Below are 14,576 nucleotides of genomic sequence, written 5' to 3' on the forward strand. Positions count from 1 at the left end.
AGTTTCCAGACTTTGAGCTTACATCCAAGGAGAGCTGCGCGGATATTATACGTGCGTCCGACGCTCGTCTTCTGCCAGCAAGTCTAGGTCGCGGTCGAGGCCGTTTCTCTGCAGATTTCAGCTCTGTCCGAATTCCGAGTCCCCTCAGATACTGTGAAGCTATCATCTTTTTACTTTGCCGGGATTGCGGCAGTGCCTGTGAGACTTACTGGATGTCAATTTTAACCTACATACTTGAGTTCGTGGACGGAATGGGTTTAATGGACGAGAAAGGGCTGGGAGAAGGTTATAAACAATTCTATCAAGCTATGAAACACGGAGATTCAAACATGTATCTAGCCTTGGATGGGCTCCGTCGCAACTTGACAGACTAGAATCATCACATATTCAGTTGGCCGCTGATTGAAGATTACCAATTTCCACGATCTTCTCGCTATCGAAGCCTGCAGACTGGGAGAAGTAGTAGCCTCTCTGGTTTGAAATGTGTGTGCCCAAATGCCCACAGTATAACACTTCATGTCGCCAACACTTCTCCTCTGATAGATCGGTCATAAATCCGGAGGAAATACCGCTATTTCTATGCTTAGAATTCGGGTTACTATTCGTATTCTAAAACAAACGCCAAGCCTGCCGTCATTGGTGGGTTAGGTCTATGGGAAGTATATATAGTCTTGCATTGGCAAACTCATCGGAACTAATATCAAATAGGACGTCGACTTCTTCATTACCGTTCAAGGAGCCCCAAAAGTAGTGTAAGACAAATTGCTTGCAATGCCCTCTAGCCCCTTCCTACAGCAAGCTCCGATATTTCTGTACAAGGCGCCGAACGGCAAGCAGATTCACATTGATATTACACCCGACTGGCAGGTACATTCAAGCCAATCTCAGACAGAATTATAACATTTTTGAGTCACCGTATCTGCCATACATTTCTGAAGTTGATCTTCTTATTTTCAAAATAAACTGTTGTGGTCCACACCCCACTACAGCAAAAAAAAAAAAGAAAAAGTACGTGATGCAACCGATGCTAGGTCTCTAGCAGAGGATCTCAGTTTGAAAGGACTTATTGTTTTATCGTCTACACAGAGGAGTGCCGTTCTACAGGGCTACACATTCATTCAACTTAGTCGGACAGAGGAAAGCTTCAACCTCCCTGGAAATTGTTCCGCAAAATGCCGTCATACCAACGAGTTGATAGAAGACCAAACTCCGCTTGCACCATCTTCCGGGTACGGATCTCCTGGCAGAAGCGCTATCTCTGCAAGTCTGTCTGTGACTCGGAGTACAGCGTGCACCTTGGCGTGGGAGCCGGTCTAGGCCCAAGTCCTAGCTCGAGCAATTTTGGGCGAGACGGAGTATTTAATCTGACGGATCCAAAGCCAACCCTATAAGTACATTCCTTTCCAATAACGTGTTGCATAGATATGATAGACTGTTCATGGATCTATGACAGATTCTACCGCACACAAGTCACCAAATTTTCTTCCCCTAACTTCACTAACGCGGCGGCCCGCTTGTTGGGGAAGCTTGCGACAGCCAATCCAAACTCCGAGTCTGTTGACAACAACAACAATTGAGCGACGTGCCAAGCTGCGGGAATCCAATAAATAGGGGGAGCACGAACTCCACACTCAATCGCCAAGTGAGCTGGAGGCTGTAGCTGAGTGCTGTCATTGCATGGCATTATGGAGACTGCCTTTGCCCTTTTTTTTTTTTTTTTCTCCGTTGCCATTTTTTTTTCCTTTTCTCTCCTCTCTTCTTGTTTCTATCTTCTACTTCTTTGCTTGCATTATTTGTCTTTCGTCTTGCCAGTGTTACATAGCGCGTTACTCGTTCAATGAGGTTCTCATGACAGACTGTGTGCAGCTGCACACAGCATCCACCAACACACCAAAATATAATATATATATATTGACATATATAATATTGTTAAGAAGCGAATAATAAAAGTAATTCGATCATAATGGCTTCGCTCCGCCATCGCCGACATGACGATGATGAAATAACCGAAACATTCACCCAGGACACTCTTCCACAACACCACCACCATCTCAAAAACAACGACGATGGCAATGAAAAGTCAACCGATAAAAAACGAGCCATCCTCGGCCTCATCCGAGTGCAATCAACCGGCGAAAGCGGGCGGAATGGCTTCCATCCCTTACGATTCCTCCAGATCTGTTTCCGGAGCACCTGCACTCTCTCCATGATCGTCAACGTGCTCTGGCCCTTTGTGCCCGCCGCTATCGTGATGCGCTTTGCTCGTCCGGACTTGCACGTCTGGGTCTTCACGCTCAACTACATTGCCATGGTACCCACGGCGAATCTGCTCGGATTTGCGGGCGGCGAGCTCGCGCGCAAGCTGCCGCGGGTATATGGCGTCCTGTTGGAAACGTCGCTCACCTCTGTAGTCGAGATCATCCTATTTATGGTTCTGATCAAGACTGATAACGGGGAGGAGTTGATCTCTGTTATACAAGCGGCCATTCTGGGCTCGATACTGGCCAATCTGCTGCTTTGCCTGGGCATGTGCTTCTTCTTCGGCGGTATGCGACGGGACGAGCAGATCTTGCACGAAGCTGTTAGCGAGGTTGGCTCCGGGTTGCTGCTGGTTGCTGGATTTGGGCTTTTGATTCCTAGTGCCTTCCATGCGACTTTGGAGGGGACGACCACGCCGGAAGGTCCGCTAACGCCTGATAAATTGGAGTCGGACACTCGAGTTATCAGTCGAGCGACTGCCATCATTCTGCTCTGCGCTTATTTTATGTATGTAGTTACGTATCTTCAAAAGAGCGATGGGTGTGTGGATTACTTACACATCCTCCCAGGTTCCTATGGTACAACCTCCGCACGCACAACGGCATATTCGACGAGGTGCTTGAAAACGAAGAAAACAAAAATCTGGACGGTGACAAAGAGCACAACCGACCCAAGCTGACTCTTTTGGAAGGTATCTTTGCCATCAGTATTGCTATTGCATGCGTCTCGCTTTCGGCCGTGTTTTTGGTCGAGCAAATCCCGTCTATTGTTGCTCGCGGAGTGCCCGATAATTTCATGGGCTTGATTCTTGTTCCGCTGGTAGAAAAGGCGGCGGAGCATTTGACGGCCGTTGATGAAGCCTGGTATGTCTTTATTCTACCTGATTCAAGCTTGGAAATCATTCATACGTACATGATCACATATGCCAGACGTCACTGCTAACACGTCCAGGGATAACCAAATCAACTTTGCGCTCTTCCACTGCCTCGGCCCTTCGATCCAGACTGCCCTGCTCAATGCGCCGCTGGTCGTTCTGGTGGGATGGGGACTGGGCAAGAACATGGACCTCAACTTTGAGATTTTCATGGTTGTTCTGCTGGTGCTGTCCATACTGGTGGTGGGCAACTTCCTGCGCGATGGCAAGTCTAACTACATGGAAGGGGGGTTATGTGTGCTTGTGTATATGATCATTGCCGTGACGACTTGGTTTTATCCGTGACATTGCCCGTCCAAAAAAGGTGGAAATGCGGAATTCATGTAGCGTGTTGTGCCTTTATTACGACTGCTCAGTTGACAGACCTAGTTTACTCAAGAAGCAAAGTAAAATTGATGATTAGCAATTATGGCCATACAGATGACGATAGGCCGTAGAGAAGGATTGCTGAGAATATGTCTTGCCTAATCAGGTAATTGCCACAATTAGGTAGTTAGTTAGCTTAAATAGTCGCTGAATACGATAAAAGCTGGTACCTAGATATATTCTATCTAATTCAAACAGACTTTGAGATTGCCAAAAGAAATACATGTACGGTTCATAAATTCATTTGTAACACATCGATAAAGAGAACAACAAATGGAATCCGATCCAGTCCGATTCAAAAGTTTTTTCTTCTTTCTCCCCACCCCTGAATTTGTGTCTTCAGTCAACAGAGATGTATTAACAGGTTACTCAAACCTGCTGATGCGGCTGAATAGGCTGAGCTTTCTCATCCGATCTATCCAAACAACTCCAGTTAGCAAATATGGTTCAATCAGCCATAGGAATGACCATCCGTCAACTTACTGTTGTGGCAGCGGTTGCTGCTGCTGCTGCTCATACCCATACTCATTGTAAGTATTATTTCCGTACGGCGACTGCTCTTCATAATAATCCGCTTGCTCATCATAGGCCGAATAATTCACCCTCGACCCATCCTTCTCTCGCGGGAAATATGGATTTTGGTTACTCATCCTCCGCGAACCTGCAACAGCGACAGCGACAGGAGTCATGGGGGTATTCGGAGATGTCGCAGCGCCGCCGTTATGAGTATTGGACCATACCTGCGACGTGCGAGTGGTAGTCGCACCGTCACCGATAGCAGAGAGAGACTCGGCGTAGGCATGTTGATGCGTCCGTTGTCGCACTTGTCGCATATATGCATCCTGCTCGTGTGATATTTGATGCGTCGCGTCGGCCATCGTTGAGCCTCGGCTGTAGTGGGCGCTGAAGGACCAGAAGATGGCCACCAGGAGGCCGGAGACGACCACGACGATGACGATGATACCAGAGGTAGAGATGCCGCTCATTTTTTGTTTCTGTCTCTTTGCCTGCTTTTTTTTTTTTTTTTTTTTTTTTCTGTGAGATTTGAGTAATTCGCAGCTTTTTTCTTCCCCTCCGTCGTCCCTGATCCGATAAGGGTGCGGGGGTAATATTTTACTCAGGACAGACAGTCGCAATCTGAGCAGCAGGAAAGACGTAGTATGGACGCTAATGCGACGACAGGTATATTTGCCAGTCGCTCTTGATTGAATGACCTCAGGCAGCGACGTGATGCGACTAGTTACCTAGGTATAGAATGTAGTGATGGCTCCGGCCGATATGCACTTGTGTATGTATATTTGTAATATTAGATATATAACTTGATATACAATATGCACTTCGGACTTATGGGCGCTCTCGTAGTACGTAGGTAGGTAGATAAAAATGCCTGCTTATCGAGATGCTGCTTCAGGCATCGACTCCAAAGGAGCGCGATCTGTAGGGTGGCACGACCATCAAATAGCGCGCGAAGTTGCAGAGGTTGTAATGGGGGAATAAAAAAGAGAGGAAAAAGAGGGCAGGAGAAAAACAGGCAGAAAAAGGTACGTGCTAATCAGAGAGGGAAAAAAATAACGATCGCCTGGCTCGGCCACTGTTACCAAACCAGCATACATACATACATACTGCATAGATAGTAACTACTTCTGACCTGTCATCGTCATCCCTCGAATCGGCTGTTTGGGAAGAAAAACGAGACATTAATGGTTAAATTAACAGAATACGGATACGTACGTAACTTTTCATGTGTAAAAAAACGATCGTAACGAGAGACCCAGCCAATGGCGCTTTGCGAAGAGCGGCCCGCTGTGGGCCAGGAAAAGCTTGTCTTTCGTTTTGCCCGTACGGACCAATGGCTAAGCCTTAATTACGGGGCCGTACGTACGTTCTCCCGTCTTCTAGACTCATGAATGGAACTTTCGCAGCAGTCGCAAAATCTCTATTATAGCTATATATATCTATTTATATCCGTTGTATATATGGCACAGAGACATAGAAATAATCCGCAATATATATTAGGCGGGTAACAAATACCCCGACTACCTAGGATCTACCATTGGCCATGATCCCCATCGATCAGCGACGTAGGTGGCATTCCCGTGTCTTACCCTGTAATGTCGCAGTAATATTACCGTCTGATACCATCTCAGCACAACGAACATGTGACGTGGAAGCCATCCGGCAAGCCTTCCTTGCATTAATAGTAGTTAACTCATTAGTTGCTCTGTAACTATAGAAGAATATCCAGATAGATTATTGTCCTTCTCTCTCGCTGCCCGCCGGAAAATGGGAAGCAGGATCAGTCACTGCGTGTGCCACTAGGAGGCAGTACGATCATGACGACTATGCACCCCACAACGTGGACCGCATTACGAATGCTTGTAGATTACTATGTATCTGTGCGGCAATTGACGATGGATATATGAAACTTCCTATGAGTATGTGTGTATGTACACTGGTAGCTGCTTGGATATATATAAAGAGAAATCCTGGATAACACGTCATGCCCTAGCATAGGCATATGCGAGGACTCAGTATAGACAAATAGTACAGACAACTGGATTCTGGACGGCATCCAAGTAGGATGCCACTCACTACTCCGTACCTACTACGCCGCGGACGCTCTTGGTCAAAACACATCGATTAACTCGTAAGTTATAGGGTATCTTCAGCACAGACAATCTATGAAATGCAGCGTATGTACGTGTATCGACTCACTCAGCCTGAACAACCATCTCAATAATCCGTTGCGCCTTCTCCCCGCCCAAATAATCCTTTCCTTCACCGCGATCCCCTTCGTCTCCATCAATCTCAAGCTCAGCTTCCAAGCTAGCATTATACGCACGCATCACCGTGTCCTCATCAACCCGGATACCGCCTTCCACCAAAACTCGAATGCAACCTTGTAGCCGCGCAATCTCGCGTCGCGTCTGTCGCGGAATCTCGTCGTTTTGACTGGAGTAGATCGAGCTAGTGGCGACTTCCTCTAACCGTGTAATCGAGACTGTCTCCGTAGTAGACGACGCTTTCGCCGCGCCTTCTGTGACTTTGGAGATCCAGATGTACCCGTTTACTCCAAGAATGACCTGAACGTCGCCGCCGCCGTTGGATGTGCTGACTGTCCACATCTGCCGTCGCGATCGGACAACGCCTCCAACCGAAGTCGACGGCGCGGCTATATGAGACGACGAGGCGGAAGAGCCTCCCCTTGTCGTGGCCGAGCGGCCTGCCGCCGCGCCACTCCCACCAGTACCTGACACCGCCATGAAGACGCCATTGCGCAATTTGCCGTATGTCAAAGACCGCGTATGCAGCGTCGCCGCTCCATCCTGATGGACGCTCTGTACCTCAGCGAGCACAAGGTCACCCTCCACAAAAAAATTTCGCATTTGCAATTCGTCGGCACTTGTACGTCTGCGTAGAATACCGCCTGGCAAGTTGATGGCTGACAAAGGTAGTTGCGCTAGCAATGGCGCAGCAATGTCGACCTTCCATCTTCGCGCCTGCACTTCAACAATGCGTCCGACGACGAGGTCGCCGATCTCTGGGATGTAGCGGGCCCGCAGAGGGTGGACGGAGAGAAGCTTGTTCGTTTTTTGTACTGTGCCCGCGACTGTCGCGATGATTGATGCCGAATATGGGGTGGTGAATGTGCCGTGGCCTCTGTTTGACATCGAATGGCAAAATTAGATCAATGAAAGTAGGGAGGGGAAGCCGACACAAGTAAAACTCACCTCATCCATTGCGGATCGTTGGTGACCATTTCGCCAGGAACAACCGTGCCAGTCTCATATCCTATGCCCTTCAAACTCGCACTCCCTCCATCGAGACGAGGCCGCTTGGTCGGCAACCTATCCATGTCCACATCGCCTTCCGAGTCGTGCTCATGGCCGTGGTATAGTGAGGCGCCGGCATCTTCCACTAGGGGAGAGAGAATAGTGATCCCCATGACCACACCTAGAGAATTGAGGCTAAAGAACGCTAGGGATGGCACGAATAGAGGGGAGAGCGTTCAAGAAACGTCAGCACAAGGCCGTAGATCATAAACAACGTTAGGAGCTAGTGAAAGCACACTGATATTTTTGAAGCTTGGCATGGTGGACATGGGCACGTGACCGGTTGTCTCTCCAGTCTTGGCATTTCTGATAGGCGCTGATCATAGAATCTACACCAGGGCATGCAAGAGTCCTTGCAAGTACGTACTATTTGTTTGCCAACTCTAATACTGACAAATAGTCAAATGCCGACCCGACTATTTTCTGACATCCTCACAACTCTGGGCTGGGCTAGTCATGGCACATGCTCTGCCAGAAGCCGAACGGCGCATGCTATTAGCAGACGAGTTCACTAATACTAGTTAGGTAGCATAACTAATGCAGCTGCATGAGCTATGCCCAAACTGGCGATAGTCGCCGTCTGGGTTCTTGAATCTTGACACTTGCGTCTTAATAAAGGTACTAGTCCGTGTTAGCATGGAGTATCTATGAAAATCCGGAAGTCGACATCCTTTTTCTTTCCCTTTTTTAATTCTTTCCGCACGAGCATTAAGAGCTCGGGTACGTGGACGTGGCCCTGATCTTCGCCAAAATTTTTGGGGTCTCAAATATAGGCTGACCAATAATTGCGACCGCGGAAAAGGATGGACATGCACGTTCGTTGGAGAGGAAAGCCAGCAGGAGACAATCTCCGCATTGCGTTATTACTATTATACATACTACAGTAATTGAATACGTATTTAGGATATATAGATATAAATGTGCGCCATGTTAGTATCTGTTCTCCCATATCCGGCATGTACACCAGACCAATATCGACGACAAGCGAGCATTCCAGGCCCGCCCATTGGCTGCATGGTCCACCAGCCCTCAGTCCATTAAGACCAGGTCCCGCAAGTATAAACTAGAAGATCCGCGATTGGCCCAGCCCACGGGCTGGCACAATGCTATTGGTCCATGGCCCCAATGGGAGCTGGCACTAACGCAAGGTAAGCCTGGTAAGTTGGCCTTAGAGTCCCCATAACCCGCGCTGCCGAGGCCAATCACAGGCTGTGAATTGCGCCAAACCGCCACAGCGAGTTTCTAATACTTTCCATCCCTTGCGAGTTGCAACGCTCTTTTATACTACGCGGAATTAAGCGCTTACTCGACTCTCGAAGGATTTAACTAACTAGTCTGCTCTTAGGCTACTACTACAGTGCCAATTTGTCACTCCATCTCGACGGCCCGCGTCTCCACCTGGCACCCGCTGCCACCTGAAAGAAAGAAACTCTTTGTCCTCCCAGCTTTTTCATCCACTCACTTCACTTCACCTCACTTCCACTTTCCATCCTTTCCTTCCCTTCCTAACACCACCCAGTCCATCTGCAATCGAGAAAGAAAAGATGTTAGATTGAGACAGTCAATCTATTATGTGGATTGTGGCCATTGAGTTGGGCACAGATCTTGCCGGCATCTGAGCGTTCCGGGGACCGCCGAGGCACCAGACTGCACGACATTCACTACGCCTTTTCAACTACATCTACATATATATATTTATATTTATATACATTATAAAATGGCTTGCTTCATTCACCTCCGCGACAACGTGCCATCCTGGATTTCGGATGTCAATCAGCTCTCCGTTCACATTCACAACAAGCGAGCCGAGTTTGCCGCCGAGGCCGCGAAAGCAGCCGCCGCCTCGCCCTCGCCGCTTCGCCGAAGAAAATCGGTCAGCAGCAGCCTCTCCACTAATCGCACCCAGAAATCGCTTCTCGAGCCGCCGTCTACAGGACACCGTCTGAAGCGGCTTTTGTCGAGGGAGTCATTGAGAGGCGATGGTTTGAAGAGGCGCAGGCCCGCATCTCCTCAGTCGGGGGACCTCGACGCAGAATCAGAAATAACAGTCGCACCAGTTGGGAAGAAACCCCCAAGTCATATCATCTCCTACGATGGCCACACGCAGAAAATCCTAGAGAAGATGGTTCGCGACATCTGGACGGCCAAGAGTAGCATTCGCTCCTCTCGCATCCAGTCTTCGATTCAAACTGCATTTGGCGGTCGGATGAGGATGCAAATTCCCGCCCAGAGGCGTTATATGGATACCCCGATAAAGTGTGCAGACGAGAAGGGAGATGGAGATGCGACTATAGAAGCTGACCAAGCGGACGATGATGGCGTGGCCAAGGATTTGTTGGAATTACGCATGGCCATGATGAAAGAGAGACATCGTCGGTATCAAATCCCACCTCCAAATCTATATCCACAGCAGCGACAACAGCAAACACGTCCTAAGCATTGTCCCTATGATTTTGTTGAAGGACAACTCGACAGCGCGCAGAACCTGTGTGAAACCGCTGCCTACCGGTTTTTGCGCCATGGAAATTGCCTCGAAGAATTAGAGGATATTTTACGCGCTTACGAATTTATCCTTGAGGCGTCGACGAGCATGGCAGAAAAGGAAGAAAAGGCAGCAGCAGAAGCCGCTGCCGCCGCTGCTGCAGAAGAGAAAAAGGAAGAAGAACAAAAACAGGAAGAGGACGACAATGACACCATTGATATCGAAGTAGATGATAGTGAAGATGCAGTTGATGCTCCAACCACGATCGTCCCTACTCTGAAAACCAAAGAGAACGACTTCGATGACTCGACTGGTATATTGGAAGTGGATGATCGCTCGGACACCTCCGAGGTATCGATTGATATTACTGCATTCCGTATGACGCGGTACGGTCAACGAACCATGCATCCTTTCACGGTGAACCGAGTGCCATAAATTCCCGTTCTTTCTGATATGAAAGCCATCCGTCATATTCTTTTATGAGCAATTTCGTGCAACGATTTGCAAAAAGTCAGTCCTAAAATCAGCCTTGCGACGTGGACCTTGTCCACTTGACGATTAGATGGATCTCTAAATATATCCATATACATACTTCATCAAACTCACCAACCCCGCTTTTCTTTTATGTCTAGTCGTCTCTATCAACGAGCGACATCACACTCATTAATACAGCCTACTTGCTCACGGTGCCGATGTATTGAATAGATCACTATCGCTTGTCTACCATTCTCTACCCTTTTCTTTGTTGCTATCGGCTGTCAATCCGAGACGAACTTGATTTTATTACGGCGTTTTTTCTGACGGGAAGATTGGCCATTATGCGTCGCAATGATAGTTTCTTCCACCTGCTTAGTAGGTATCGCTCTTTGACTTCATTTATTTATTTCTATTTATTATCAGCCAAATACTTTTAACTATATACATATCGAGTACAGCGGCGCTAGTACATACTCTTTTCCTTTTTTTCGTGAATCGTTTCTTTGAACTGAATCAAGTTGTCTGGTTCCAAAAGCCTGATTGAGAGGCCCTCTGTTTATACGTTTATGTATATACCTGTTTTACTTTTTTATCTTCAGGCGCTTACTTCAGTTTTTCGACGTTATACTTTGTGTTTTGTTGTGTATTTGATACTTTTTTCAATCCACAAATGAATCCACGATTTGCTTGGACTAAGTTTAATTCGTTCTTATCAAACAGCCTTGTATATAGGTAGATAGATTACCTGTAATGGATGTATCCTCCCAAACCAGTTCAAATTCCCCAATCCATTAAAATACATGCAATAAATAGACAAGGATGTTTTAACAACAATAAACAAAAAGGTATCATTCAGTTCATATAACCATGCCCCATTAATCAATTTTCCCAACTGGTTTCGTAAGATAGATCATCGCACATTCACTAATCTCACGGCTGTCCTTCCTACAAGACCGCCTGCTCGCGGATACGTGATTTTCTGTGTGACCGCGTCGTGGATTTCAATTTCTTCGTCGTCGTCGTCGTCTAGATCTGTGTCCATGTCCGTGTCCGTGTCCGTGTCTGTCTCTACATCGCTTAGTGGGTTGTTGTTGTTGATATTTGTGTCTTTCTCTGCACTAGCAGTGTCGTCGTAATCGTTAGTCGTGGTAATGATAGTGTGGTTGTGTTGCGGAATTTCCTCTTCGGGAAATTTCCATTCTCGCATTTCGTCGTTGATAGTATTATCACTAGAAGGATTCCTGTGCCCTGCACCGTCATCCATGTATTCTTGCATAAAGTCGTCTCGCGCTTGATATCCATTGTCATCGCCACCATCGTCGTGGTCAATGTCGCTGTCGTCAAGCAGGAAATTTACCATATTCATTGTAGTGCTTGACGTCGTCTGTTCTGCGCCCGGCTTACCGACTGTCTCAGCGACAACATCAACATCATGCTTATAATCATGATCGTGAGCAGCACTCAGCACGGAAGAGGAAGGTGACAATAGCCCCGAGGACGTAGTCACCGCTGCTCCAGCAGAAGTCGTTCCAAACGATTCGGAGCTCGAGGTAACCGGGCGCAAATGAGGATAAAAATTGATCGTGCCAATGCCATCACTGACAATAACCCCCTCACGATCCAACTGGCAGCGCGCACGAACAAAAGGGTCGAGTTTCCAGAAATTGATTCTCAATTCCTCGATGAGCTCCGCGCGTCGGTCCTGCTGCACCGCTGTCCCAATGGTGTCACGCATTGCGCTTGTCTGTAGCCACAGCCGCGTTGTCTCGAGGAACTCCTCGGAAATGCGGTGGTGCTGGTTGAGCAGGAAATTGCGCGTCGGCGAGTGTGTCTCAAGCGGGAGGTTTTCGGCAAGGTCGTCGGCATCAGGCTCGATGTAGTGGTATTGGTACTTATCCTCTGAGCCCCCTAGATCTGACGGGATGTTTTGCCGAGGGATGTAGAGCTCGAGGTCGGAGAGGTTTTTGGTGAAGAACACCCTAGAGACGAGGGAGTCGTTCATCCAGGTTTTGATCATTTTCCAGATTCCTACGGTTGTTGTCATTATACATCTTCTACTACGGAGATAATCGTCGTACCTGAAAAAAACCACGGCGCTTTATGGATGATAATCCGCGCAAGAGACTCTGGATAAAAGTTCTCTAAACACTTGATGATGAACTTCACTGGCGTATAGTCCATATTAGCCATGGAAAAGTCGGTCATGTTAAAGATGAGTATCTACGACATGTCAGCAAAGACCGAAAATTGAGGGAAACGAAGAGAAAAAAGAAACCCACAGCAGTCTCGACCAACGGCGGTCGTAGCAACATCCTCACACTCTCAATGGTATGCACAACATATCGTTCCAGCACATCATCAGCCTGGTCCTCGGCACGATGCAAACGCACGCGAATGTTGACGATTGGCCGTCCAGCACGATCAACCCCATGGATAATATTTTTGCCCATACGCAACTGCTTCATAAAGTCCCACGCTTTCCTCTGCTCTCTCGGATCCAGCTTCAAACTCCTGCTTTGCTGATAGGCATACAGCTCTCCGCGTCGCACGATGTCGTCGTCGATATGCATCTTCTTAGTCCGCCACGCTATTGCAGAGACCAGCATGACAAATGCCTTGCCCACATTCCATTTTCGTGCGCGCAAGAAACGCAGCAGCATGGAGTCAGGGTGATCTTGTTTCAACGACCTGAGCAGTCCTTGTCGCAGCTCGTCCGGACCGATCTTGTAGGTGGCCATGACGCGCTGCATCACTTTGGTATTTTGCGGACTCGGCCGTAAGTGGATGCCGCCCATAGACTGGGTCTGGAACATTAGCGAACGTTTGTGCGTGGATGACCTTTGAGGTATTGGTGTTGCTGATGAGACGGGTTCGGAAGCGTTATTGAGGGAAATCCGTCGGCGCAGCTTTCGCAGGGATCGCTGGTGCTGCGGCTTGTGTGACTGTGACTGTGTCTCTGATAAAGTTGTCGGCGAAATCGGCGAGATAGGAGTTGTCGGACTAGGTGGTATGATGTTGGTGTTGCTGGACATGCTGAGACGGCTGCCAGAGAACGATGTATTGAAACTGGCCGGAGACAGCGGAGGCTCATCCAGGCTATTTGAGCGCCGTGGAACGGTCGGTGTCGAGAGGTTGTTGTCATAGATACTATTGCTCTCGAAAGCGTTGAGCAGAAACATCCATAACTGCTGCAGACGAGCCTCCTGGTCGGCAGTGAGGCTGCCCAGGACGCCCGTTTGGGGATCCATGTTTGGAGTCTGTTTTCGGGCAATCAAGTGAGAGAGTAAGAGTTAGTTCGCACGTATGAACAGATGGGCAAGCATAATGCGACAGATAGTAGAAAGAACGCAAAGCATGTAGGGGGAATGTCATGTAGGACATGAAACATATGTGTATGCACATGCACAGCGTTAATCATACGTCCGAAAGGCTCGGCAAATCAGATGCAAGAGCAGAAAAAAGCAAAGGACAGAGAGAATGTCTTAACATCTACTGCGTATTATCTAGTCAAACGCAAGCCTACAGCGATGATCTCATCAGCAAAAATAGCCCGGCATGGCCGGGGCACTACGAGTTCCATATCTCTTTTCTTCGTCGAATGACAAGCCTCGGCTTACTGCAAGAGGCAAGTCTGATCGCTAGCATGGCGCTAGCCACTCCACAGCCAGATCAGAAGAGGGAGGGGTAGGACTGGAATCATGGGATGGTGATTGATCAGTGAGTTAGGGCTTGTCTCTTCCTTTGCAAGCCACGTGCACGCTAAGCAGCTCTGTTGATTGCGTGAAGTTCAAGGCGAGGTTAGGGCAGCCACCCGATTAGGGCATGGCCGAAAAGGGCAATAGTTGCCCGATGCGGCCAGTTTGAGGGGTTTGCACTGATACTCGTTAGCAGCGCCATGTCTAGGCGTTTCCTGCAAAACTGAATATTATGAAGTAGAAATGGAAAGTAAAAGTAGAGAACAATGTCGATGGAATGCATGCGAGAGAAAGGAAGGTCTGGATTCAAGATTGTTAATAGGCTATGGAGACACCCCACAAGGCCAAAGGCACTAAACAAGCCAACTTCACGATAAGATTCAGATAAGACCTGAAACTTCTTCAGTCTTGCCGGTCGGAACATTCGGCTGTTATGCTTTTTTTCCCTGTGCCAAACGAACCTCTGCTTGAGGGAATTTCAAGTTCGACATACGATCCAAAACGTCACTTCGCACCGCCACATGAGGCTG

The 14,576-nt window shown here is 48.1% G+C and overlaps 5 protein-coding genes across 5 annotated transcripts; 2 read left to right on the forward strand and 3 right to left on the reverse strand.

The window, feature by feature from the left end:
- Nucleotides 1–1,963: 1,963 nt before the first annotated feature.
- UA08_02060 (hypothetical protein) lies at nucleotides 1,964–3,478 on the forward strand (the record flags this gene model as incomplete). The annotated part of the gene is made up of 3 exons (XM_020261793.1): nucleotides 1,964–2,766; nucleotides 2,829–3,122; nucleotides 3,211–3,478. 3 exons carry the CDS (start codon nucleotides 1,964–1,966, stop codon nucleotides 3,476–3,478), a joined length of 1,365 nt encoding a protein of 454 aa, XP_020123095.1.
- Nucleotides 3,479–3,928: 450 nt separating this feature from the next.
- On the reverse strand, nucleotides 3,929–4,545 carry UA08_02061 (hypothetical protein; the record flags this gene model as incomplete). Its single annotated transcript, XM_020261794.1, has 2 exons — nucleotides 3,929–3,974; nucleotides 4,043–4,545. 2 exons carry the CDS (start codon nucleotides 4,543–4,545, stop codon nucleotides 3,929–3,931), a joined length of 549 nt encoding a protein of 182 aa, XP_020123094.1.
- A 1,725-nt stretch (nucleotides 4,546–6,270) lies between these two features.
- On the reverse strand, nucleotides 6,271–7,505 carry UA08_02062 (hypothetical protein; the record flags this gene model as incomplete). Its single annotated transcript, XM_020261795.1, has 2 exons — nucleotides 6,271–7,219; nucleotides 7,291–7,505. The coding sequence occupies 2 exons, from the start codon at nucleotides 7,503–7,505 to the stop codon at nucleotides 6,271–6,273; spliced, it is 1,164 nt and encodes a 387-aa protein (XP_020123097.1).
- Nucleotides 7,506–9,109: 1,604 nt separating this feature from the next.
- UA08_02063 (hypothetical protein) lies at nucleotides 9,110–10,309 on the forward strand (the record flags this gene model as incomplete). The annotated part of the gene is made up of 1 exon (XM_020261796.1): nucleotides 9,110–10,309. The coding sequence occupies one exon, from the start codon at nucleotides 9,110–9,112 to the stop codon at nucleotides 10,307–10,309; it is 1,200 nt and encodes a 399-aa protein (XP_020123096.1).
- Nucleotides 10,310–11,261: 952 nt separating this feature from the next.
- UA08_02064 (hypothetical protein) lies at nucleotides 11,262–13,599 on the reverse strand (the record flags this gene model as incomplete). Its single annotated transcript, XM_020261797.1, has 3 exons — nucleotides 11,262–12,379; nucleotides 12,430–12,571; nucleotides 12,631–13,599. 3 exons carry the CDS (start codon nucleotides 13,597–13,599, stop codon nucleotides 11,262–11,264), a joined length of 2,229 nt encoding a protein of 742 aa, XP_020123099.1.
- Nucleotides 13,600–14,576: the final 977 nt, after the last annotated feature.

This window comes from Talaromyces atroroseus (genome assembly GCF_001907595.1).
Source record: "Talaromyces atroroseus strain IBT 11181 chromosome Unknown scaffold_1, whole genome shotgun sequence".
NCBI lineage: Eukaryota > Fungi > Ascomycota > Eurotiomycetes > Eurotiales > Trichocomaceae > Talaromyces > Talaromyces atroroseus.